Here is a 26,341-nt window from a genome sequence, read left to right on the forward strand (position 1 = left end):
CTGGGCTCACCAGCAACAGGAGCAGCAAAGCTGCACCCTGGAGGCACCAAGCGGCCCCACAGAGTCCTGCAGCAGCTCCAGCCCCGGGGGGAGCTCCTGGGCACTCACCTTGCTGCTTCAGCCAGGCCCGCTCCTGGATGAAGCCGATGAAGGGGGCGATGCCAGTGCCCGGCCCGATCATGATCACGGGCGTGCTGGGCTTGAAGGGCAGCCGGAACTGCGACTTCCGCACGTACATGGGCACCAGGGAGCTGCTCCCGTTCTGCTCAGGCACCTTGCTCTTGAGCCAGTTGGTGGCCACCCCTTTGTTCAGGCGGCCCGTCTTGGTCTCGTACTCCACCGTCACGGCACAGATGTGGATGGAGTTGGGATGGACCTGCAGGGAAGAGATGCTGGAACCAGGCAGAGAAGGAGCCCCAGCAACCCCACACTACTTCCTTGTGCTCAGGAATGGGGACAAGTTTAACCTCATGTTAACACTGGGACAGCTATTCCTCCCTGTGTGCTCCTCATGTGGCTTCTGTCTTGTCCTCACCTCTTCACGGGACCACTGAGCTTCCCTGGAGGTTGCCAAGAGGGACTTTTGACCAGCCCCTAAAATGCCACCTTACCAGGCAAATGGGCAAAGAGGAGCAGGGCTCCAGAGACTATGGTGGTATCAGGGCACAGCTGGCTGCAGCATAGGACTCTCCACAGGCCCTGTGGGAAGCTGGGATAACTCCATGCATGGAGATCACTAAATCTGCCCCTCTCATAGCAAATGTCACCAGGAGAAGCTCCCAGCTGAGGGGAGCTGCAGCTGAAGAGGTCCCTCCATGGGCACATTCCGTGCTGGAAGCACACCCACCTTGGAGGAGGAGGCGATGGAGTAGTAGCGGGCCTGCAGGCGGGGCAGGAGCTCGCACAGGTGGTCGATGGGGGGGCGCAGGGAGGGCATGTCCTGCAGGATGGCCAGGATGTTCCTGCGGGCCTCCACCACCCAGCTGAGGTACAGCGCCTGCAGGCAAGGAGAGCACAGGCATCACAACCTCCCCACACGGCTGGCAAACACCCCCTCGGCTCTCTGGGTGCCTTCTGGGGATCCCCCAGCCCAGTGCAGCCCAGCTGGGGAGGGCAGTGCTCCCACCTTGCCCTCAGCAGCAGATGAGGCCATTTTGCGGAGGCGCTCCTGCTCGCCGGCGTCCGAGGCGTACTGGGCCAGCTCGTACAGGACGTTGGTGCGGGGAGGGTTGGTGATGTCCAGGTAGTAGGTCAGGGCTGTCCGGTACGACGTGGGGCAGGGGAAGGGATGCTTCTTATTGGATTCCTCTGGAAGAAGTGGGAGAGAAAGAAAAATTAAAAACCATCCACCTCAGGCTGTTATGTTAAGAGGTTTTGTGCCGGCTGCTAGACAAACAGTGAGGGCTGGAGACAGAGCAGAGTGGGCTTCAGGAAGGAGAGAGCAGCCTGTGGGTCAGGGCCCCACCTCCACATTGAATCACCTCCCTCCCCAGGCAGCTCCAGCTCCCAGTAGCCCATTTTGTATTTCACAGATGTTGCCTGACAGTTTAGCAGCAATAAATACACCCCGTGTTCCCTGCCCTGAGATGTGCATGCACAGTCCAGCAAACGCCCAGGCTAAGCAGTGGGCTGCCCTCCGTGGCTAATTTGGCCTCAGGCACTTACACCTCCATCAGATCTGGCCTCAAAAGTGTCCTTAGGCTCTGTCAGCCATGCACAGCTGTGCCAGCAGTCAAGGCTGGAGCCACTCTGTTCAGCCTTGAGAGGTCCATAAGGGACAGGAACGACAGCACAGGACACTGCACAGGGGGCCACAGGCTCCAGCCATGCCTGAAATCCACTTTGTCTCTAGAAACCAGCTCTCTCAGGCTTCTGGGCCAGCACATCTGCTGCCTCAGGTCTGGCTGTGCTGCTCCAGAACTGTGATGGGCAGCAGCTGCCATCTCCCTCCTGCCAGAGGCTGGCTCTGCTGGGAATGCTAGCCAGGAAGAAGAGATCCTTGGATCAGCACAAGTGCTCCCTGCTGGCCGTTCAGTCCCCAAGCCTGTGCCTCCTCCCAGGACTGAATAAGAACATCTCACACACTCAGGGCCCTGAGGAGCTCCAGGGCTGCTGAAGGATGCCCTGGTGGGCTGATGCTCCATAATTAGGAGTGTGCTGTTACATAATTTGTTGTTGAATGGGCTCACTAAGCACATTTCACAACTGACCCACTTCAGCTGATCTCAGCAAGCAGGCTCTGCGCCCCTGCTAAAACAGCACAACACTGAAAGGGACTGTGGGACATCTGGAGGTGCCCCACAGGATCTGAGGGTGAAGGACAGAGGCCACGGCTGGAAAACTGGAGACCCTCAGGGGTCATCCCTACTCACCATCCAAGTTGTTTAGGGACATGACAGTGTCCAGGTCCGTGCCCAGGATCTCACCAATCTGGTTCACCAGGGAGGAGTCGTTGGCTGGGTACACGGCCACGTGGTCCCCTGACTCATACCTGGCACAGAGCAGGAGGAGAGCACATGGAACACCTGCACCACTTCTTGACCATCCCCAGCAGCTCAGCCAGAAGATAAAGGGGCTGGTGCAACAGGCAGCAGGACAACACTGAGGTCTGCACCATCAGGATCCACAGAGCCAGCAGTGACATTGTGGGATAATGTTTCCCCAGGGTTTTTACAAGGCATCTCACAGGTTAACAGTAGTTTTGCCAGAGTTCCAGCAAGGACAGGTCCATTTCTCAACAGAACAGAGCAAAGCTCCTTAAAACCTCTGCAGCTGTTATGTTAAGCCACCTGGATTCATGACTTCCTAACAATTTAAGGAATTTAAGCCAATTAGAGAGTTTTAAGAACAGGGCTTTATTCCCCCTATGCTCATACACCTAAACCAGGCAAGAGCAATCCCCAGCTCAGCTGCCCTCTCATTTACTGAGTGACTTCTAGAGAATTCCTGCAGCTGGGACTGTTCAGGTAGGACAGGGATGTGGGGTGGGATGGGATGGACCCAAAGCAGTGCAAGAGCTGGGAGCAAGTCCTGACAGGGGGTACCTGGTACAGAAGCCCTTTCAAAGGGACACTGTTAAGGACCAAGGTCCCCTTCCGCAGAGCTGGATGAGGCTGGTGCCACATCCTTGCTCTTTGCTCCTGACAAAACAGAGGAGCAGGCTCCCCCAGGGAAGTACCTGATTTTGGAATTGGAGATATCCAGCTCCAGGTGCATCAAGTGCCGCTCTCCACCCTCGTTCAGCTTGCGGTTCTCTGTAACCTGAGCCAGGAAGGGGTTCTTGGCATCAAATGGGCTGCAAGGACAGACAAAGGTGTTCTGCAGGCTCATGGAGCTCCTTGTATCCAGGCATGCTCCCTCTGACTCCAGAGCAGGCTCTCATGATTTGGTTCCTGTTCCAAAGCACACTGCCCCACAGCACAAACCAAATTATTCTCTGCTGCTCCCCACACTGGCACAGAAAATAGATCATGATCCTGCTGCTTTCCACACTGGCACAGGAAACAAATCCTTTTCCTTCTCAGCACAGCCCAGCAGTCAACAGCTTCTGTTTCATTAAGGACACACAACAGAACTAGACTGGAGGCACTGTCACATCTCAAAGAAATATTTCAGGCTGGAATGAATATTTAAAGCTCATCTCCCCTCAGCAATCCTGCCAGCAGCCATCATGCATTGGCCACTGCAGGCAAGGAAAGGCTCAGGACAGATGCTGTGGATGTCCCAGTCAAACAGCACACATGACCACAGCCATCTCCTCACCATGAATGATTCATTAATTGGGGAATCTCAGAGTCCCAGCAGAGATCTGAGCCCATTTCTCTTGGGCAGAGACCTGCTGTGCTGCAGGAGTGGCACTGCCTGCACAGCAGGTGCTGTTAGGAACATCAAGGAGCCACCAGCCAAGACCTGCCCCAGGTACAGCCTGCCCAAAGGCACTCACGGCTTCTGGTTCTCGTAGCTCTTGAGTCTGCCCATCTCCCCCGTGTAGACTTTGTTCATGTTCACATCTGTGTGCACCACCAGCTCGTACTGCCGGATACTGGGGGAAAAAGGGGAGAGAAAGGAGGGAAAAGTCAAACTGGAACCCACAAGGTACGGCTGGAACCATCATCTCCTTTGCTGGATTTGCTGCAGCTCAAAACCAAATGGAAATTCCACCCCTTTGCCCGTCTCGAGACATGAGGGACCAGGCAGACTCTGCAGAAAGCCCAAAACAAGGGGAACCCTCAGCCTCCCTGAAGCCTCACAACCAGCACAGCAGCCCCAAAGGAACCAAAGCCATCATCTCCCCACTCAGAACAGGAATCCAGAGCTGGGCTCAGACTCACACCAGGACAGGCTCAGGCCAAACAGCCCCACTCACTGTTGTACTTCACTCGTGCCCTCCTTGAGTCTGGAAGGGGAGGCAGAGGAAAGGGAACAGCAGCCAGGGCTGATGGCACAGCCACCAGCCAGAGGTGGCCAGTCTCTGACACCCAAGAGGAGTTGCTCCCAAACCCACCTGGACTCTTCTCCTGTAGCCTCCACCCCGAAGTGCTCACACACTGCTGGCCAGAACTGCTCTCTCCAGGTGATGAAATCTTCTTCCAGGCTAGTCAGGGCAGAAGAGAGAGTCAATAACCCAGCCCCATTCCCAGAGAAGCCACCTGAGATCCCTATGCCCTCCTCCCATCACTGTGGGAAAAGGCATTTGCCTTAGACCCAGGCACCCTTGGTACCTCCACATGCCCACAGATCACCAGGAAAGCACCTGCAGAGCACTGAGTGGGAACTGTTGCTACACCAGACACCCCTCCCTTCGCCAGGTCTGCCAAGGAAGGCTTTGTTACTTAGTCTCAGTCTTTAAAAAGCTCAGCTCCCCATTGTCCACCCCTGGCATGAGGTGACCTTCCTAAAAGGTCATGATTCCACCATGGCACTGCTTATTTTTCTAGGCTCAGAGCCTTCCACACATGGCATATCCCTCCCATAACACCCTGGAGACCCTAGAGGTAGAGCCACAGGTTGATATAATGTGCCACGGTGATCAGGTGAACACAGAAAGGTTTAAAAAAAAAAAAAAGAAAGAAAATACCATTGTGTGAGTTGGAAAATTGCTGTCTCCCACCATAAAACACCTCCCAAGGAGATTAACCTGCCTCCTTCACTGGGATGGGTGAGTTTACCCACACAGGCTGCAGCAGGGCAAAGGCAGAGGAGGCTGCAAAGCCTGCTCCAGTTGTACCCATGGACATCTAAAGCAGAGGTGGGATTTCCCAGACACAGGATCCCTCAGAACACTCCCTGTGCACAGGGAGCTGATTGTGGGAGACACAGCAGACACACACACTCACAACCATGTCAACCCCAACAACGAGCTCTGTGGAGTTTATTTCTGTCTTGGTAGTGGAGCCAATTCCCTGCCAAGGTCCCTTCCAAGATGCTTTCAGCCAGCTCTGATCAGCCCCTCAGCCCAAGGCACTCACTTGCCATCGTCATCTCCCAGCCCCAGCTCAAAGATGCGCTGGGCTCCAAGCTCCTCCAGCCTCTTGTCCACGTACTTGCCCATGGCATTGAAGTGCTCATAAGTTTTGTTCCCCAGCCCAAAGACCTGGAAGGGAACACTCATGAGTATGGAGAAGCAGGAGGTGGACTTTCCCCATCCACTTGACATCCTCTGGCCAGGTATCACCCCACAAAGGATGCAGAACAAAGACCTCTCCCAGCTCCCCCATCAGCTCTCCAGTAAGAATCTACCACTGGAGAGTGTGTGGTCAGGAGGCACCAGCACCTCCCCTGAGCCTGGATGCACTTCCAAGAACCCCTGCATATCTCCTCGTGGGACCAGTAAGAACCTGGACTGCCTGAAGACCCATTGCTGGCCTTTGCCTCCCACAAACCACACAGTAAATTCTTGCTCACTGCTTCACACAGAGTAGCCTCACATCTCCACCAGCGGATTTTACTCTCATTTGTAATATTATGCTGCCTAAGGAATTTGGCCAGGGTTTAGGTGAGGTGGTTGTTTCTCAGCCAGTTATTCAGCTCAGCACAGGAAGAGTTACACACTCCTCCAAGTGATTTCATTTGTGGGAGAAGATCTGGCCCGGGGCTGCTCAATTAGCTTCTGAAGAGCAGCAGCAGCCTGTAGCTCATTTACAGACTTGTATTCAGTGCCTGCAGGGCTGTTTGGGGCTGTTTATACCAGGAAACCCTCATGATTTAGGGAGTGGAGAGCGAACTCTGGCATTTGCATTTAAAGCCTCCAGAAGTACATTTGCAGGTGTCCACAAAGCCTGGGCAGGAAAACAGCAGGGACCTCATCCCAGACAAGGTGTACAAGGCACAGACATCGTGTTGGGCCTTTCCCCAAGCCACTCTGGAGGGCTCTTGTCCTTCCTGCCCAAATGCAACACAAGAACTGGAACGGGGCCACTTACTGCAAACCGGAGACCCGAGAGGTCAGCATCAGCCTCCTGCAGCCAGTCGTAGAAATCCTGGGCATTATCTGTGGGATCCCCCTCTCCATAGGTGGCCATGCAGAACACTGCCAAGGACTTGTCAATCTCAGAGAGGCGACTCAGGTCCGACTGCAACCAGAGGAAAGAAGGAATCTTCAGGGATCCCACACTGTGGCTGTTGGGCAATTCCTATTCCCACAGTGTAAGTGTGCAAACAGCACCACGTGTTTACAGAAGGGAGTTGGGAAAGGCCAAACCCATCCAAAATGGCTGGGAAAATAAAGGCGACCACCCTCACTGGACTGCAAGTCAGTATTTCTGCTCAGAAAGAACAGCAATGGGATTTTCCATGCAAGGCTTTAAAGGACCAGGAGAATGCAGAATGGCAAAGACCAAGCCCTCCATCTCTCAGGCTGATCTTTTCTCCCCTAAATGACACAACTGTCCCTTGGCCAGGGTCACTGGATTTTTTTAGGGTGCACTGAAAGGTTGTTACTATGCCAAGGCTGTTCAGGGCTAAATTACCAGGTCATACTCCTCTGGATCTGCTGCCATGCCCCGGAGGCCATAGCGATGGGCATCTTTGGAGAGGCGATTGGCAAACTCCTCTGCTGTGCCCGTCTGGGAACCATAGAAAACCACTATATTTCGGCCCTGGAGGAAAGAAAAATCCCTTTTAAATGGTGATTAGTCATTTGGCAAATGCATGGATGAAGCACAAAGGAAATGCCTGAGATCAGGAATCCTGGACTGCAACCTAAAGGCAAGCAGGAGTGTGCATTTGTGCAGGACTCTAAGTTTGGCAGAAAACAAGGCTGAGCTGTTAATGAGAACATGACTCTTGCCACTCTCAGAGGGGAGATTCAGGTCAGACTAAAACCCAAAGCAAAGAATAAACCTCCCAGATTTATTCTCAACTTCGAGGCTGCAGCGTGACTCCTGGAAGCAGGGAACACCCTGGATGAGAATGCAGAACTTGCCAAAGGCTCTGGGCAAGTGCCTAAGCACCAGAGCTCCTGCTCTGCTGCAAGCCAGCCACTTTGAAGTAGAACGGAAAATGCATCCAGCCCTTGCTTCCTCTTGTGTCCAGACCAGCAGAGTCAAAAGCTGACAGTTGTGTGTACAATTCCCATTGCACAGCCAGCCAGTTTGGGAACCAACCACACAGATAAACAACTGCCAGCCAATGACTTCAAAGTCTCTGCCATTTCCCTTTTGACTTTGATCTCATATTACATTATTTTTTTTCCACCACCGAATTTTCACTTTAATTTCTTCTCTAAGAACAACTCTCAGGCACAGACTAAAAGAGCTATTCCTGGCTGCTCACACAGCCTTCCTCTGCATGCTCTCTGCAGCAGCCATGTGTCTGTATCCAAACCAGCTCCTCCTGCTGACAGTTTCCAGAGGAAACTGGGATGGACACGAGCTTCCCCACCTTCCCAGCACCCTTTTCTGGAAGCAGAACAAGCAGCTTACCGTCTTCTTCATCTTCTCAATGAAGCTGCTGTCTCTCACTGGAGCTGCTCTGAAAGACAGGAGGAACCTCTTTTCAGATGAGCACGTTCATTTTTGAGGTCAGGAATAAGTAAGTGGGGGAAAAGTGGCCTCCAGACCTCAGGAAAGCTGCCCAAAAGGGTGTGAATCTCCACTGACCACTGTTATTCACCTTGTCCCAGGGATGCTCATTGCTCAGCCACAGGGTTTCTGCACACAACCATGGAGCAGGGACTTGGAGCAGAAGGGAAAAGCTGAGCTCCTGCCTGACCCCCATCAGCAAATCCTCCACAGGAAAAGCCCAGGCACACAGCCCTGCCCACCAGGAAACCTTTATCAACTGCTCTGAGAGGTTTCACAGCTGAGCAGGCTAAAGGATCTCACAGGAGCAGGTCTCCAGATAAGTCTCAGGTGCCAAGCCATGGTTTGAAAGAAGGGAATGGAAAACTCCCTGCTTCCCATACCACTGTGGGCAAGCAGGATCAATCCTGAGCCATGTTCCCCAGGGCACATCCCCCAAACCTGAAGTCAAACAGGGCTAAAAATTAGCTGTTTCAACCTCAAAAGAGCATGCCAGCCATGAGCCCCAGAGCTGGAGAGCCCTGTGGAGCAGGCACACGGAGCTGATCAGACCCACAGAGCTCCCAGCAAGGCCACCACTGCCAGCCAAGGTCCTGTGGAGCTCGTTCCATGCTGGTTCCCCATTCTCAGGATGGATCTCCTGCACAGAACACTTGCATTATTGTACAGACGTGGTTTTCCCTAGCTTGGAAGGAGGAAAAACCCCAGGAGAGCCAGAAACATGGAGGTGGGGATTCACACTGCTGTGGCTGCCCTGTTAGGGAGGTAGCTTTGATATCCTTAGCACATCTTTGGATTTTCAGTGTCATGGAGTGAAAACAGCCCAGCCCTGGGGACTCTGGGAGCCTCACAAGCAGAGGTGACCATAGCTACAGTCAGATTAGGTGCTGGGAGCTTTTCAGAGCAGACCAGGACAGAAACTCCCTTGCTGTCCTCCCCACCAAAACTTTGGTAGCAGGGAAGATGAACGTGGGACCCGTTCTGGTTCCACAATGGAAGAATGCAAGGCCGGGTCTCCTGTGGGACGAGAGAAGCCTCCAGGCAAAAAACAAATGGTTTTGGCTCCAGCCCATGTGAGATTGTGAAGAGCTTGCTAACAGTTTCCTCAACTCTGTAGCCCAGAGGGAGGGATCCTGCGGATGTGCCGAGGCACACACACACACACAGAGCAGCAGGGTGGGGGACGTTCATAAAACATCCCTTCGAGCACTCCTTGCTACCCAAAGGGATCAAGGAGCTCCATAACTGGGCCTGACGGCTCTGAGCACCAACAGTCTCACAAAAAAGACAAAGCACACACAAAGGACAAGCAAAGCTGACCCCAAAAGCTCCCCAAGGCAGCTGTGCTCCCAGGAGAGCTGCTTCACACCCCTGCTTGGCTCTCTCAGCAGTTAACAGTCTCCCCATGTTGTCATTTGTCCCCTGTTGGGAACTGGGATGTCACAAATATCTAAAGGGAGCAGCCCCAGTCCTGCCCATGCTGCAGCCAGGAGAGGGGCTCAGGAGAGCTCTCAAGACACAGCTCTCTCTTAGTTTTTGTCTCCTTGGTGAACTTCTTTAATTCCTGCCCTCTGCAAACAAGATTCAGTTAAAACAACTGTTGATTTAACTACTAAACAAAATGCTTTTAAAGGAGGAGAAAAAGCAAAGTTTTTAGATCCTTTCAACAAGCTCCCTTTGGAAGAGAAAAGGGAGCAGCACATGGAGCTCAGCTGTTTTCAAAGGAGGCAACCCTGCTCTGAAGTGAGTGCTGGAGAACAGGCTGTGGCTCAGATACAGAAGAAGTAATGAGGCTGGCTTTGGAAAAAAGGCGACACAACTCCCTGAAATTGCTTCATCAGGGTGGCCTGAAAATCTGAGCAACGAAAACACACAGGCACCAAAGGCAGGAACTACACACATTTTCACTGCTCTGCCAGGGAAACTTGGAAGAGAAGGTTTGTCCTCAGCAAGGACTGCTCTTACAGCTTAGACAGCTCAGGGTAGCAGCTACAAACACTAGAAGGAGCACTGGGTGGAGGCAGGGGGATTAACCCCATTGTCAGAGTGAGACTGTAACTTGTACAGCCCTTCCACCCTTTATGAGAGCCCACAGCACAAACTGCTCCCAGGGCTCTCTGTCACTTTGGTTTCAGGAGAAAGAAAGGACAGGGGAGGAAGCTTCCAACAGCTCAGCAAGAATACCAAAGTCTGTCTCAGCTACACCTCTCCTTCAGAAAGTTCCTGCTCCCATGGCTTTCCTGCTGAAAACACAGATAGATCCAGAAGTGAGGATGCAACCTGGATGCTGCACAGAAACCAAGCACAGACAGCAGGGTCTCCTCTGGAGCAGCCTGCTTCCAAGCAGAGCCTCTCCCCTTCCTTCTCCTCCTGTTGCAGAGGGAGGAGGCACCCACTCCACCCAGCTTTGGAGCTGGAAGGATCCCACCAGCCCGTCGGGCAGAGTAACTCACCTGGCCACGGCCGGCTCTTCCCGCGGGGCCGAGTACACACAGCCCATGGCAGGGCAGGGAGGAGGCAGACAAAGAGTCCAGGGCAGCTGTGTGTCTGCAAAGGGAGCTGTGGGGGGACGGATCTAACTTAGCTCTGGAGCCACACGCACACAGGCCTTTCCATTCTGCTCCTCCCGGGCGTTAAAACCAAGCATCAGCCTTTTGTTGAGGAGAAGAGAGCCGGCACAAAAGGTCCCGGCACGGGTCATAGCAGGAGTGGTCCCGTCCACTCCGATCCTCGTGGTGGGGCTTTGGAAGTTACTGAGTGGATCTGCGCAGTCCTGAGAAACTGCAACATCTGGCAGCAGTGGCAGAAAGGAATTAGGAGTGGAGAATGAAACCTCCCAGGATCCTCCGCAGCACACGTCCCTCTCCCATCCGCACGGAGCAGGGGACGGGACACAAAACCCTCCCCCAGCCTCGTTCCCTTGGAAACTGTTTATATCACAGCTGCTTTTACATATTCTTTTATACAAAAAAAAAAAAAAAAAAAAAGCAAAAAAAAAAGCTTGATGTTGTAGCTGAGTGAAATGATTCCAGACACTGCGTGAGCAACGCTTTGGGTAACTATGGCAGTGCCATTACGGAGGCAGCTCAAAGGAGTTTGTTTTCCTCAGGATCCTATTAAATTAAATTAGAGATGGTCTCTCTCACACACACAGGCAGCAGAGAGCTAATCAGGCTAAGGACTTGGAGCAATTCCTGCCACAGGAAGCCCTACAAGTACCAGGGAATGGATTTCTGCATAGCTGCAGAATAGAGATAAGCCAGTTTCTGTCCCAAACAATGTTCAAGAGGGGGGGAGAAGGGAGAGGGTGACACTCAGCACACCAATGGCTGTCCCACCTGCATCTCCCCAGGATGACTGTCTGCAGAGTGGGGACAGGAGAAGGGAAAGAAATCTGTGATTGAGAAACTTGCAGAGGAGGAGCAGCCAAAGAGCAAAAATAAATTCCTGCATTCCCCAGCAATGGCCCTGCGAGGAAGCGCGGTGGCCGTGGCTGCTGGTGATCCAGAGCTGCTCTCCCTAACGACATCTGCAGAGCAGGCTGCAGGGAGGGCTGCTCTGGTGGTTTTAATTAAGTCTGAAAATGGTCAAAACACAAGCAATGCTCAGTCAGTGGGATCCCAGCCTGGCCCACACACACACGTGTTACACGTCACAGGTACGGGACACCTCGTATGCAGGAAACACTGCATGTACTGGGTTCTGTCCCTTCTGTGGGCACTTCAGGTGGGAAAACAGCTCCACTTGGCTTAAGGGTGAAGATCAACAGCCTGATCCCTCTCTGAGCTTGGCTGAACCTGGAGATGCATTGCTGGGGCAAGATCATGATGATTCCCAGGCCACGCAGAGAGAACCCAGCCCAGCTGCCATCCAGAACAGGGCATCCCAACCTCACATCTGCTCTTCCACAATCAAGGGCAGTAACAACAGTGGCATTTCCTTTGCAGACCCTGCTGAGCTGACATGGTTTTATGAAGGTGTGCTGCTCCCAAAAACCCCAGAAGGGCACTGAGGTGCTGGATGCTGTGTTTAGGTCAGAGACTCTGCTTGCACTCTTCAGCATTGCAAACAAATTGCTAAAGCAGCAGCCATTGTGATGTGCCTGAATTGTTATTCAGCACCTTCATCCTCCAGTGTTCTGAGGCTGAAGTTGGGGGGCCAAAGTGACACAACAGAAACCATCATCCAATGCCATCAGATAAAGCAGTTCAGGACACTTTGGCAGAGCTGCAGAGAATGAGCTGAAGAAATGCAACCCTTCTAAAGGTCAAGGCTCTCCGCTCCAGCCAGAGACAGCCCCACTGAGGCCTCTCTGCCTTCATGGGTCTGGGACAGCTGCCCTGCTCCCCATATCCAGCCAGCCACAGGCAGAGGATGACAGTGGGATCCTGATTTGCTTGTTCATCAGAAAGGAAACTCCACCCCAGATTCAAGGATTACAGGAGGGAAGGAAACCCAAGGCTGACCAAGTTTGTTTTCCCACTCATTTTCCTCCCAGTTCCAGGCGTCCCATAAAACCCCACTGCAAAAGCTGCAGGAAGTCACTGTCTCTGTCCTGAAGGATTGATGAGCCACCAGCCACAGCCTTGGCTTTTAGGGTCACACTGCCCTCAGACCAGCTTGATACAATGACCACAGCAGGGCTGCAGCAGGCTACAGGGAAAAACCACTTCACAGCCTCCTCTCACTCTGCACCTGCCTGGCTGACACTTTTCCAAAGTGCAGTTGTGTCAGACAACTTGCTGAACAACCTCACCTCTCTGGTTATCAGCAACAGGAGGTGCTGCTGTTCCACATCTCCCACAAGGAGCCCCCTCACTCCTCACAGGGACAGAGAAAGCAGCACAGACCCCACAGAGGAAACAAAGTGCCTGTGAGGCAGCTCAGAGCCGGGACCTGCAGCCAGGCTGGGATGGAAGCCCACGTGCTGAGGCCCTGCAGCAGAACAAGGTGGTAAGACACAACCAGAAGTCAAAGCTTCTCTGCAAGGTCACCACAGCCTCTGGAAGAACTGCACACGATGGGCTGTAGGTGGAATCAGTCACAAGGACGGGGAGCACGGGAGCCCAGGCCGTGGCATGGCAGGATCCAATTTCAGATGGATAGTGCCCTTTCCCCAGCCAGCTCAGCTCTCACTGCAGCACAGCCATTCTTACTATCTCCAGAGGCGACCACGTGCACTGACACACAGCCCTGGCTGGCAGGCATGGGAGGGAAAGCATCCCAGCAATCCAACAGAACACATTCCCAAGGTAAGGCTGGGCTGGCACAGGCAGCTGGGCTGCTGCCAGCCATGTGTGCACCCATCTGCACAAGGTAGCACAGCCAGGGACACTGCTGCCCTTTAAAACCCTCCCAGCCAGAAAATGTACTTTCCAACCTCCTGCAATGCCAGAAACAAAGAATGAGCTAAAAAGTCCAGCAGAAAACTGATGTTAAGTTTGGAATGTGACTGAGACAAGGAACAAAATGCACCCAGATCTCCAGCTGCGTGGCTCGTTCCTGGACCCAAGCCCTTTGCAGACGACAGAGTGGAACAAAGCTCTCCCTCTCCAAATCCAGTCTCCCACTCCAGTGGCAACCTGGTATCAAAAGCCAATCAAGTTTTACAGGAGTTGCCAAGCAGCTCATCCCAGGAACTATTTCCCAGCTCCCCAAGACTGTTCCTTTCCTTCATAGCCAAGGGTAGATAAAATCTCCAACAGGAAACCTGTTTAAGAGCAAGCAACCTTTCTCTAGATTTACCTAAATATGACTTTTATCAGAAAATACCGAGAATTAAATTCTTAAGAGTTTTGAAGTACAACCAGAGGCTTTCTTGCCTTGCTCGGGAAAAGCCAATTCCCAATTTGGGCCACACGGTGGGGTAAGGCAGAACTGCAGCCCGACTCTTCCACCGGGATTTCTGCATTGTGAGCAGAACCCACAGCAGCTGGGGACAGAGAAACGCCCCCTCACCGACCTCCCACAATCGAGCTGAGCCTCCAAGAACCCACCACAAGCAAGAGAGAAAAGCTCCACTAGAGCCACACGGCCTGAGAGTTGTTACTTACACTGACTGCATTTTGGGGAGGTCAGGCACTTCCTCCTTTTTCTTGCGGAAGAAGAACCAGTAGGTAAAAAGTCCAGTGATGAGGGAGATGAGGAACACGTCCATCATGCTGAAGAGAGAGTCCTGCTGTGCAGTGCTGTCAGCAGCAGGCATGGTCGGCTCCATGCTGGGCTCCCCCATGGCAGTCAGAGGCACTGTGAGAAAGGAAAAACAGTGAGCACCAGCAGCCACATGGGACAGCACTAAAGGACACCCAGAAAATTAGTTTTGCTTTACACTTAGTCTTAGGAGCACAAGGCTGCCCAACAACTCTTTGGATAGAGGCCTTGCATCACAGCTCTGCAAGGTTCTTCTGTGTCCCACCAAGCTTTTCCCTTCCTGTTGTACCCATGCTGATCCATCTGAAGTATTTCTGTTTTCCCTCTGCCAGCAGCAGCAGAGCAGCCCCACACTCCAGCCAAGGAGCCAAACCAGGCTCCTACTGACACGCCAGCAATACTCAACAGGGACTCATGGCCAGCCTTTACTAAAGCCCTTACCCACCACACAACCCCTGGGGTGTTACTGAGGGATGACCCCACTCTTCAGTCACCCCACAGATCTGGGGCTTCCTCCCTCCTTCCCACAGGGTGATAGGATGCCCTGGCCCCACTGCTGTGCAGATAAACCACAGAGCAGGACTGTGGCACCAACCCCCCCGAGCATCCCCACAACAGGTTGTTACAACACAAATGATGAATACTTCTGATTTACTCCACTGCAAATTGGATTTACTATCCATCTCCCCCTGGGCCTTTGGCTTCCCAGTCCCCTCCATGATCTCCCTCAGTTTAACTTCCATCTCCTTGAATTGCTCCTTTACACTTATCAAGGCAGAGTTTAAGTGATTTGGGACTTGCCCACAGCCATACCCAGAGTCTGTGGTAGCACGAGGAGGAACACCCAGCCCCCAAATACCCAAGCAGCCCTATGGCCCCTGTCCTTCCCCTGGGGAGCCACCCATCCCTCCCTCCCACTGCTGTGCCAAAGCTCTGAACTCCTCTGACCCTAATCCAGATGGCAAGATTATCTTCCATGCGTGCAAGGACACACTCTGTCCAAATAAACAGATAATTAACTCTAAACTTGATTTGGAAGGGCAAAGTGACTCTCTCTTTGTACTTGGGCGTCCTGCCAATCCAGGAGACCATGAACATTTGAACTTGCACCCAGAAAAGTGACTCAGAGCTGTGGTGGTGTCACAGCAGGGAGAGGATACAGACCACGACTGAGAAACAGAAGTGACTGAAGTTGAAGGTTATGCTAATACATTCAGGAGCTGGAAAGAAAAAGGAAGGTGATGCTTAGGGAGCACTAATGAGGGAGACCAGGTACAACCTTCAGCAAATATTAACCCCTTGTTGTCACCCCCACAAGGGAAGACCAGCTCCAGACAACACATAGCCCTGTGCCACAGGGCACCAGCCATAAAAAGCACCCTGTGGAGCACAGGGAGAAGTCCACAGGCACCTGGCAGTGACCCTGGGTGGGTACTCTGGCAAGCCAATCAGTGCTCAACTCCACAAGAAGTTTCATTTGGTGAACTTGGCAAGTAACTGCATTACAAAGAGCACTAAAACATCACTGCAAAGCTTCCCATTAGGTTCCCAAAGAAGACACCAAGGCAGGGTGCTGGAAGAAAAATAAGAGTGATGTGACTGCAGACAAGCATATTGCACATTCCTCTCCATCAGGCAGGTCACCCTGTCCTCCCTCCTTGCAAACAGGCTTTCCATCTCTGGATCTTGGAGCCAAGTAAGAGCTGGATGTTCCTTCTGTACAACTGTAGACTAAACTGTTAGTTAGAGCCTCCACAACTGGGGCTTAGTTGCCAAAAAGGCACAGCTCCCAGGAGGATCCCTCTTCTCCTCCTTATCTGGTTCCAGTAAATCACCAATGAGCTAGTCTGGTAACCAGCTCCAGGGGAATATGCTGGTGGGGGAAGAATGTGGCTGATTTATTGCTTTTATTCCTGATGAAAGCTCAGAATTTTTAATTACAAGGTCTTTTCCTCTTCCCCTCTGCCACCTGACCTGTAGGAATTTCAGCCAATCTCGGCCAAAACCTGCCAGTCAACTCTTTACTGCACAGAGTTTTGGGTTTTGGTTCTTGCCATCTTACTCCTCACTTGAACTCCTCATTACATCTCAGGGCAAAGAAGTCCTGAGGGCCAGTGGTCCATGATTCCTAGAGAGCCTCAACTGCTGCCTGTGCACAGCACAGCCCAACTCTGCAAAGAGATGGAGGAATCTGTGCCCAGACACAGGCAGGAGTGGATATCTCCAACCCTGCAAGGTGGTTTGGTTTTTTTCAGCAGCAGTTTCATTGCCAAATTACACAAGGGTGGACAATTCCCCTCAGGGAATTGCCTCGATTCCCCTCAGGGCAGTGATGGCCATGTCAGTAAAATTACCCTCAGAACACCCTGTCTTTCACTGACTTTCCCTGACAATCCCAAGGCACATAAGGCAAGGACAAACCTTTGCTCAGAGGAAGCCGTGAATAAACACCAGGCTGATGGAGACCATGCTGAGCAGGTCTGGGGCAGGAGCTGCAGCTCTTTCCCTTCTGAGCACCAAACCCAGCAGCAGCTGAGCCCTGGGAAAGGCTCCTTGCACAGGGCACAGCAGCCTCCCTTGTCACCAGCTGAACGTGGAGAGAGCTCCAAACCAGACGTGTTTGTGGTGAGCAGCACCTGGCCCACAGCAATTCCCAGCTCCAGACAGCTCATGGATATTCATGAGCTGCCCTGTGTGGGCAAAGAATGAGGGCAAGAATGAGCCTGTGCTCTCCTCAGCCAGGTGAGGGCTTTGTCTCCAGCCAAAATTCATCACTGTGCTCAAAGCAGCAGAGCTTCAGCTCCCAGAGCAGAGGGGTTTGGCTTTCTCAAGCCTCCAGAGGAGGTCTGCTCTCCCAGGCAGTGCTGCCCTGGAGAGAGGCATCCTCAGGGAGGCAGCTCCCAGGAATGCTGCCTGGGTGGATGTAGGGGTGGAAGCTGTGCTATCTCCTTGCATTGACCACACTGCAGCTCTCCAGGGCTTCAAAGGGGAGCCCTGCAGCTGCAGCCAGGCCACCCAGTCACTGCCCACAGCCAGGGAATGAACATTCCAGGAGGTTCATGGCTCTGGTGCATGGAGCACAGCCTGGTTTGCTCTTCTCTCTTCATTCACAATCTCCACAGCACAAAGTTTTCACACTGTCCTCTAACCCTGCGAGGAAACTTGATCATGGCCTAGTGACAAGAGCTGCTTTAATTTTGATGCTGGGCTCCCTCTGGTCCTGGACATTTGGTTATTCAAGGCTTATATCTCAGCTACAGATTCTTCTTTTTGCTTTCCCTTCACCACCCCTACCCTCAGGAAATGGTTTGCTTAGACATAGCAAGAGAAAGGCAAAGAATGTGAAATTAGGCCTCATTTCTCTTTTTTAAAGGGTTGTCTTAACTCAGGAACTATTGAACTCGCTTCACCCAGCACAGGAAGATTATTGCTCAGTTTATCTCAGTCTCACCTAGCTGGCTGTAACAATTATTTTCCAGAAGTTCACAGCAAATTTGTGATTTTAAGTCATTTTCAAATACATGTCCTTTACTAACTTCCAGTGAAAAGAAACCTGACTCTTACTTGAAATTTAGCTATCCTGGGAATCCTGCAGTCTCTGGAAGGGCCTTGGTAGAATCAAACTAGGTTTTTAAAAGGAAATTTATGATGTGGAAGTAAAACTTTCCCTGACATCAGTTTCAAGGGTGGTCATTTTATCCATAGTAATTATTATATCTTCAAAGTAAGACAAGATGTCCATAACCCTGGGGCTTTTTTTAATGGTGGCTCCAGTTCCTGGATCCCTGTTTGTGCACACAGCAAAGGCATCAGTCTCAGCAAGATGTGAACATTTACATCACACAGAAAGTCACAACATTTTGAAAGATTGCAATCAAGCAATGCTGTGTTTTAGCACAGCTTTTCAGCCCCTGAATGTGAGAATTTGCTTGATACATGGCAGCTCACAATAATTCAAATCATCAGGGACCTTCCCTGCACATCTCCGTGCCAGCAAACAGATGTACCTCATCTTCATATTAAATTAAAAAAAGGACTGGAAGCACTCTCAGTGCCAGGCATCCTCAAATTCCCCATAATTTCCATACAGACTAAAGGGTCTATAACGTCACATGGTTAAAAATACATAAATATATATAGAAACAGTCTTACAACAAACAAGACAGGAGTGATGAAAGCCAAGTGGTCAGCAACCTGAAGAGATTTATTCTCCTTCCTTGCACCAGGAGATGGTGCATCAGATGCCCCCAAAAGCACGCTGGGACACAGCACCACAATCACAAAGCGTGGCTGGGAGGTTTCCCCTTGTGGAAGTCACACTGTGGTATCTCCTAGTGACCAAAAGCCTTAGCTCTGAAGCTAAACAGGCAACGTGGGCAGGAAGATGTCTCTCTTGAGACTGAAGTAGCCTTTTTCTTTATGTAGTATCTGTGATGAGTTTCAAGTACCTCAGTCCCAGACCAGGACTGCAGTCTGTGACTCTTGCCCCAAAAATGAGTGATCAAGTTCTGTGCTTGACTCTGCCCCGTGCCACCATCAGCACACCCTGATGTGCAGCGTCAGCCTCGCCGAGAGGGGAAGGAGAAGGAAAACTGCTGAGCAAGTACAGCCCGGGGCTGCTCACTGCTCCCACCTCTGATAATCGATCCCCAGCAGCAGCTGGAGCACCAAGGAGCCCCTGATTCCAGCCCAACACAGCAGAGAGGGATCCCCACAATCCCTGCAGACACTGCCTGCCCTGGCACGGCTGGCACAAGGGCTGCACCCCCTGAGCTATCAAAACACCCAGAGTTTTCCCAAGCATCAGCACCCTTTGGACACCTGCAGATAAGCACAGGAGCTGCAGGTGGAACCTGTGTTCTGCAGCATGTGCAGAAAGAGAATCAGTGGTGATGGAGTCAAAGAGGAGCTGCGTGACAAACGTGCAATGCCACCAGTCACCCTCTGCCCGACCCTGGCACCGGTGCCAGGCTCCATTCAAAGGGAGCTCAGCAGGGTGCAGGCAGAGGAGCCTTCCCAGCCCACAGCAAGGCCCAGGCTGTCTCAGCTGAGCAGCAGCAGGGACAGCAGGCAGTGGTTTGGAGCCAAACCACCCCAGCAGCAACGAGATCCCCTCGTTTCTCACAACACCATCATGGTGCCAACTCGAGCTCTGGAGCACCCATTCCCTCTCCACCAGCCCACCCAGCCCATCCAGCAACACTTACCAAAGGACTGCTTTACAAATTACCATAAACTGGAGTCCATGCAAGTCTTACAGCAGATGTAACAGCAACACACACTCAAAAAGCTCCTTCAGACTGACCTCCAGTTCAGACTCCCACTGGAAGCCCTGCGCAGCCACACAGGGCAGGGGACAAGGGGGCACTGCTGGTAGGGAGAGCACTCGTGCTCCCTGCAGCCACGTGACAATGACCCTCATGTCCCTGACTCAGCATCACGTTAGGGAGCAGAGAGGAAGTGCAGCTGTCAGATTTCCAGTGTTGGGAGCTCTGCGTGGCTGGGGATGTCACCATTGCCACCAGATCTGCCAGACCTCTCTTTCTGACCAGGAAGGACCATCCTGAATTCCCAAGGCAGAGGCAGGTGCGTGTGACCAGACCTCCCTTCCCACCTTGTCTGCCCCAGGGATTGCCCTTCCTCTCGTGCTGACCATGGCACAACACAGATTAAGGGCACAATCAGCCTTGAGAAGAAGCCTTAAAAAAGCCCAGTTTTAAATCAGAGACCAATTTTTGCCACCAGAATCATGGCACAGACCCAAAATTCAACCTCAGGACAGACACATAAATGATAAGCAACCAGACCAAGTGAAAACTCCAATTCTTTGTACAGCATGACCTGCAGTCTGAGCTTTAGATACAATGGCAAAACAGGAAGGCTGTAATTAGAAATTAAACAACTGAAATATCTGGGAGGAAAAAAAGAAAACCACTGGACAGGCCTCTCACAGGTCTGCAAAGTTTGTGGAGAGCTCACAGAGACTGCAGCACCAAAAGGAAGCTGCACTGAGAGCCCATCACTCCTCCCAGCAGCAGCAGTGCAGGAGAAGGAACAGACTTGCCCACAAACAGGAATGCAGTCTTGTGACCAGCCAAGGGCTTTCTTCTTTCACCCACTAAGGACATGAGGCAGGTTACTGATGGTTACAGGCAGGAAGAGGAGCCCCACAGACACAATCCCAGGAGGAAGGAGGACAGGCAGCAGCAGCAGAAACAGCAGGGCTGTGGTGGAGGTGGCATTCCTGCCCAGACAGGGTCTGATCTCCTCTGAACCCCACTGCAGCCAAGACTCCCTGCATGTTAGTGTGTGATATTGGGCCAGGAGACCCTCAGGAAAACCAGATCTTCTCTTATTCCTCTTACAAATGCAACAAATTAGACTAAGAAATTCTGTTTGCATCAGCCTGTGCCAGCCTCAAATGAGTTCTTTTTACTTTCCCTTTTAGTAAAAGGAGACCTGGCAGGAAAGGTTGGCCTTTCCAAAACAAAAGCTGGTGCTCAGATCCAGGTTATTTAATAATTGCCTTGGATCAGCCTTTTCTCCACAGCTCTGCCACACAAAGATTGCATTTCCCACCAACAAGAGGATGCTGATCTGGCCAGACAAGTGGCCCTGTTTGGCCTGGTCTGCACAGGCTCCATGCTTTGGGTGGGAATCATCACACAGGTGAGTCCCTGGGCTCGTGGGGAAGGAAGGAAGGCACAGTGAGAAACCTCACAGCTTTCCTTGCCCCTTCAGCCTCTGTTGGAAAGGATTGCTACACCTACAGCTTCCCTATCACTTTCTTCCCACAGCTTCCCATTAACCAGCTCAATAAAGGGTAGAAAGTAGCAAAGCCTCACACAAAACCAGGGAAGAGCTTCTGCACTCTTCCACCAGCTCAGAAATCCCAATCCAAACTGAGGAGTTGGCTGCAGCAGCACCTCAAGCAGGGAAGGGAACACAAAAACTGTTGGGTTGTTTTTGTGAAACAAAAGTTACTCTCACTGTGAAAGGTGTCTTCTACCCAGACCCTGACACACCGGCTCAGACATCAGCAAAACTACTATTTTAGGCACAGGACAGACACAGAGTGTGCATCAGTCAAGTCTGGATCTTGAAATACTGCATATTTGAGCTTCCACTGTGTCACACTTGCATGTTTTCTGGCCCCTGGGTCTTATTCAAGGACAGAAGAGCAGCTGTAAAAGCAAGGAAGAGAACAAGAACTGTTTTACTGAGGCAGAAAGGAAATCTATGCTATGGGTATGCTCAGGTGGGGCTGTGCAGTGAGCCCAGGGCACCAAACCAAAGGATTTAAGGCATTATCCAACACAAAAATGAATTCAAACTTGTTAAGCTGCCTTAAAGCAAGCTAGAATTACTGAACTTGCACATTTCCTTTTATGAGATAAAAGCCTGACTCTGAGCCTTTAAACATGGGGGATCTCCCCAGCTCAGGCACTTGGACACCTTCCTTTACAGATTAATGTGAGCCAGCACAGAAAAGCAGGAGTTCAGGGTTACAGGATCAACAAAACCTGAGAATGGCAGGTAACTGACCCCCTGTGAACCAACACTGCTCTCCAGCCTCCCTCCCAGTGAGGGACAAATCCAGAGCAGCACACCTCAGGAGCTGCTTGGAAGAGGAACAGGGGTCTTGCCAGCACCAATACTGAGGAGCAGGGACAAGCCTGCAGGAGGTCTAACTCCTATTGCCAACTCCATGGGCACCTCTCAGGCCAACAACTGCTCAGAGGGCTGCAAAACCTCAGGAGCAACCCATCCAGGCATGGACTTTGCATGGTTCAGGTCCTGCTGAAGATGTTTTTCTAAGATCAAGAGGAAAAATGCCGTTTTTTCAGCAGCCTCTTCTGTGAGTGCTGTACCCTGTGCTGCCACAGCCACAGCTGGAAGTTCCTCTCCTGCCCACGGGCTGTTTGTTCACCCTGTGCCTGAGTTTGTGGAGGGTTGGTGTGACAGGCTGTGGCTTTGCCTTATGCCACCACTGGGAAAGGAGCCCTATGGATGAGGTCAGTACCCAGAGACTTTGACCTCTTCCACCAGGAAAAGTCTGAACATCAAAACCCTCCAATGCTGGTCGGTCTCTTTTGAGAGGTTTCCTTTTAAACCAACAGCTGAAAGAGCACCAGAGGGACAGGGTTAAACAGATCTTGCAAAGTTTTCAGAGTTGTCACGACTTTTGATCAGAACTGTGTTTTGGGGATTTATATTTTATTTCGAGAGAACCAAACACTGTCTGTAAGGAGCGAGGATATTTTGTATTTATAAGCCCAGTTTCCTCTGAGAATGGAAGAGTTTTTCAGACATTACAAGCCCATCTCCTATGCTGCTGTAGGGTTTGGAGGTGTTACTGCATGATCCTTGCACCTCTTGGAAACTCAGCACTAGAGCTGTCCTGGCCTGGCTGCCCTATCAGGAGAGGGTGCAATCACCCTAGAGAACCTCCCTGCCTGCCATGGGTCAGCAATCTGACCTGGACTTCACCTTTTTGAAATGATTTGGGAAACTCAGACCACTTCCCAGCCCAGCCCCTTGCTGAGCCACGGCCACAGCAGACCTCAGAACATCAATTCCATACCCAAAACATGGCACAGGCCACAAGATACCAGAGAACTCAGGGGTCACAGGCTGAAAGGCTGGTCCCAAACTGCAAAAACCACAAATCTCCAATGCCCCAGCAGAATCAACACAAAGAGAAGATACTTTACACAGGTTTTTTTTGTTTCTTTGTAACAGGAGCTCCTTCTCTCACCTCTAGCAGTTATGCATTGTGTCCTGTTACACAACCAGGACTTGCACAATCCTTGCAGGCATTTTATCAACTTGCTCCTCCAAAGCTTGGAGTTAGAGAGGAGATGCAGCAATGACCCGTGAAAGAGAGTCAATTGATGTGTTTCACAACCACACAGCAAGATCCAGCACCACAAAACTATCAACTCCCCAGGCTGGTTGTTAAACCTTCCCAGCAGGCTTCCCATGCACCTCCAGAGCCAGATTTTACCAAGGAGAAAAATCCAACCCCATCTCTAACTCCAAACCTTGCCATCTCCTACTCCACACAGCAAGAAAGGAAGGTCAATAAATCAATACCTCCATTCCTTGCAAAGGAGTGACTGGAGGCACGGACGTGGCTGATTACTAAGCAAAAATACTACAATAATCTGCCACCGTGGGTCAAACTCAGCCACTCTTTGGACTTGTGGCCCTCCAGAAGCCACCAGACACGGCTTCTGGTCTGTCTGTCTGGATTCCATGGGTGATAGCAGCACGCAATTAACTTGAAATGTTTACTCAGGGACAAACAGCAAGAGATTATGAGCAGCCTGCAATTATTAATTGTTCTGACCTATGAAATTTTCAAGCCTATAAAAAAGCACTCTTGGCAGAGGTGCACCTGTCACTGCAGGGCTGGTGATTCACTCTCTACAACAGCGTGTACAAAGTAATCTCATCACTGGGATCAAATGATCACGTTGGGAAAGCAAATTATGCAAGTTCTAAGAATTGTGTTTTTTGAGGCAGGAGAGTCGACATCAGGAAACAGAACAAAGTTCAGTGGCCACAGAGGTAACTGCAAGTGGTTTTCTTTTATACTAGGGAGGAGATGGCAGGAGCACAAACCTGAGCAGGGAAGCCTTTTCCTCAGTCCTTCAGAACTGAGCAAACACAAACTTTGCTGTATCCCAACAGGCAAAGGAGAGAGCAAAGACCAAATGAGATTTCAGCCAGACAATTCCACACTTTGCTTTTGCTGCAGGTAAAGAAACCATCACTCCAAGCCAGCCACCCTCCCCAAACCCAGCTGCATCCAGAGATGCTCCACAACCTGTGACACTCAAAAGAAAGGGGTTACCTTGCACCTATGGGTCTGCAAACAAGAGCTGGTGGGGCCTGTGAGCTCCAGCACGGAGGGTGGTGAGCAGCAGGGAAAGTCTCCCTTGAGACAGTTCAAAGAGTTTTGGTTGTAAGGCCCTGTCGACTTCCTCCAGCTGCTCTGCAAGAAACAAAAGAAAAGTTGCAGAAGGCACTTGGCTTTCCAGGAGACACGAACCCAGAAATTACTGACTGAACAGGAGGCAACTGTGAAGTGATGACAAGCAAGAGGTTCTTCTCTGTCACAATTAGAGCAGGACTAATTAACAGGGGGTTAAGCCAGATTTGTGACACTACGCCCTCCTTCCTTTCACATTCAAGGATTAAAAGAAGGCACTCAACTGGTGTTACTTCCTGTAGCTCTGTATCCTCCCTGCTCTCTGTTCTCAAATACAGCTCTTGTGCACCATCACATCCACGTGCAAAACTAATTTGCCACGCACATGCCATGCACACCCTGCCTCAGTGCTGTCAACCAGCCCAAGAAAAACCTGTACTGAGACAATGCTGGGTTTTCCAGGAAGGGTCTGGCTCAGCAGCCCTCCCAGACAAAACACCGATTTCCTCATTTGCAGCAGATTAATCAGCGAGCTGCTTTGCTTATGTGCAACAGCTCCTCGGGATTTCTCAGAGAATTACAGAAATATTGGAAGAAGGCCCATCCCTTCCATCTAGAAAAAGGGATGTGTACACCACTGCACCCCACTAAGCAAAAAAAATTACAAAACCCCACAGCTCTTCACAACCGCCCACACAAAGTGTAGAGATCTGTTGTGGAGGGGATGTCCCCACCAACGCTATCACTGATTCACTTCCACAACTCAGAAACAGAGACCTGACTCCTTCTTCCTTGCACTTTTCCAGCTTCTCAGCCGGATATATGTTCCTACTTTTTAAAAAGATCTGTAAAAACACAAACCCATTTCACTTTTCCAGACTCACAGTGATTCCTCTTCTCTGTACACATTCCACTAAGCATTCCTATTTCCCTTCACACTCCAAAAGCTAAACCTAAAGAACAAAGCACACTCCAAGCTGCACCAGCAGTGCTTACTCCTGCAACTAAGGCAACTCCCCAAGAACCAATTCCACTCTGATGACTAACTCCCAACACCATCATCCAGGTACCTTCACCCACTCCAGCCTCAATATTCCCAAAAAGGGGGTTCCCATTATTTTCTTTGACAAGCACACTGCCTAGGTGAGTATTTTCACTCTTCCAAGAAACTCCACCAGGAGAAGTCAGGAGCAAAACAGCCTTCCCATACCCCAGCAGTTTATAAAGTGAAATAGATGGAGCAACAGCGGAACAGCCCAGCCTGCAGCAAAGGTATCAATTAAACGCCGCGAATAACGTTCTCCAGGGAAGTGCCAGAAAATTAAGCTCGTTAAAGGCTTTTAACCAGCAACAGCCCGGGATGGGGTAAGTCTGAGCAGCCCTTCAGTGCTGTGGAAGCAAGGCAGGGCAGGCATCACCCCGCTCCCAGGCTGCCCACCCTGCCGGGGTGCTGCTCTGTCCCCCACCCCACAGCCCCGGGGTGACAGGCGTCATGGGGCACCCCCAAATAACAGGGGCTCCATCCATGCCATACAGGGCACATCGGTCACACAGGGGCTCAGCACCACCAGATGTTCCCAAATAAGACAGGCTCTGGTCGTCCCAATTCCTACCAGGTAACAGGGGAGCAGTCACATCAGACTCCCCAGATAAAGGGAGCTCTGTCCATCCCGGTCCCCCCCCAAATAACAGGGGGACAGCCACAGCACACTGCCCAGATAACAGGGCTATCCCAGCCCTCCCCGACCCCTTCAATAAGACTCTCTAAACACCTCAGTAAGCCCCAGTAACAGGGTGCCCACTCACACCAGACCTCCCAGTGAACGGGGGGCTCTGGTCATCCCAGTCCCCCCTCGAAAAGAGCTCCAATTCACATCGACCTCCCCGCCACACGGCGGTGCCACTCACCCGCCACACAGGGGACCCCAGTCAGTCCCGTAACACGCAGCCAGTCTCACCAGTCCCCCCAACATAGTAAGAGCCCCCATCCCACACCAGGGGATGCCGGACCGCCCCTCCCCAGCACAGAGGGCCCCGGCGGCGGAGCTCAGCACCACCACCCGCCCCCCTCAGTCCCAGAGGACCCCCGGTCCCGCACCCTCCTCAGCCACAAGCCCGCGCTCCCCCGGCGCCCCGCACCCACCGCCGCTCCGGCCCGTCTGGCGCTGGCGGCTCCCGCGGCCCCGGCGCGGCCGGCACGTACAGCGGACCGCACCACCCGCGCACGCGCGCG

General features: G+C 51.9%; 1 protein-coding gene across 2 annotated transcripts in view; it reads right to left on the minus strand.

Annotated features, from left to right (window-relative positions):
* The window catches only part of LOC128797896 (NADPH--cytochrome P450 reductase), a 28,361-nt gene extending 2,020 nt beyond the window's left edge, over positions 1-26,341 (minus strand). Inside the window, exons 1-14 of one of the 2 annotated variants that reach the window (XM_053960809.1) lie at positions 26,252-26,341; positions 24,031-24,166; positions 14,075-14,267; positions 7,923-7,971; positions 6,969-7,097; positions 6,423-6,572; positions 5,469-5,593; positions 4,505-4,594; positions 3,944-4,042; positions 3,179-3,295; positions 2,373-2,491; positions 1,127-1,308; positions 848-997; positions 109-376 (exon numbers count right to left, since the gene is read on the minus strand). In XM_053960809.1, the coding sequence (XP_053816784.1) occupies positions 109-376; positions 848-997; positions 1,127-1,308; positions 2,373-2,491; positions 3,179-3,295; positions 3,944-4,042; positions 4,505-4,594; positions 5,469-5,593; positions 6,423-6,572; positions 6,969-7,097; positions 7,923-7,971; positions 14,075-14,253 (1,657 nt within the window). In that variant the 5' untranslated portion in view covers positions 14,254-14,267; positions 24,031-24,166; positions 26,252-26,341. Of the gene's footprint in view, positions 1-108; positions 377-847; positions 998-1,126; positions 1,309-2,372; positions 2,492-3,178; positions 3,296-3,943; positions 4,043-4,504; positions 4,595-5,468; positions 5,594-6,422; positions 6,573-6,968; positions 7,098-7,922; positions 7,972-14,074; positions 14,268-24,030; positions 24,172-26,251 lie in introns of both variants that reach the window. The other variant, XM_053960811.1, reaches the window with a different exon arrangement.

Source organism: Vidua chalybeata, chromosome 20, assembly GCF_026979565.1.
Source record: "Vidua chalybeata isolate OUT-0048 chromosome 20, bVidCha1 merged haplotype, whole genome shotgun sequence".
Lineage (NCBI taxonomy): Eukaryota > Metazoa > Chordata > Aves > Passeriformes > Viduidae > Vidua > Vidua chalybeata.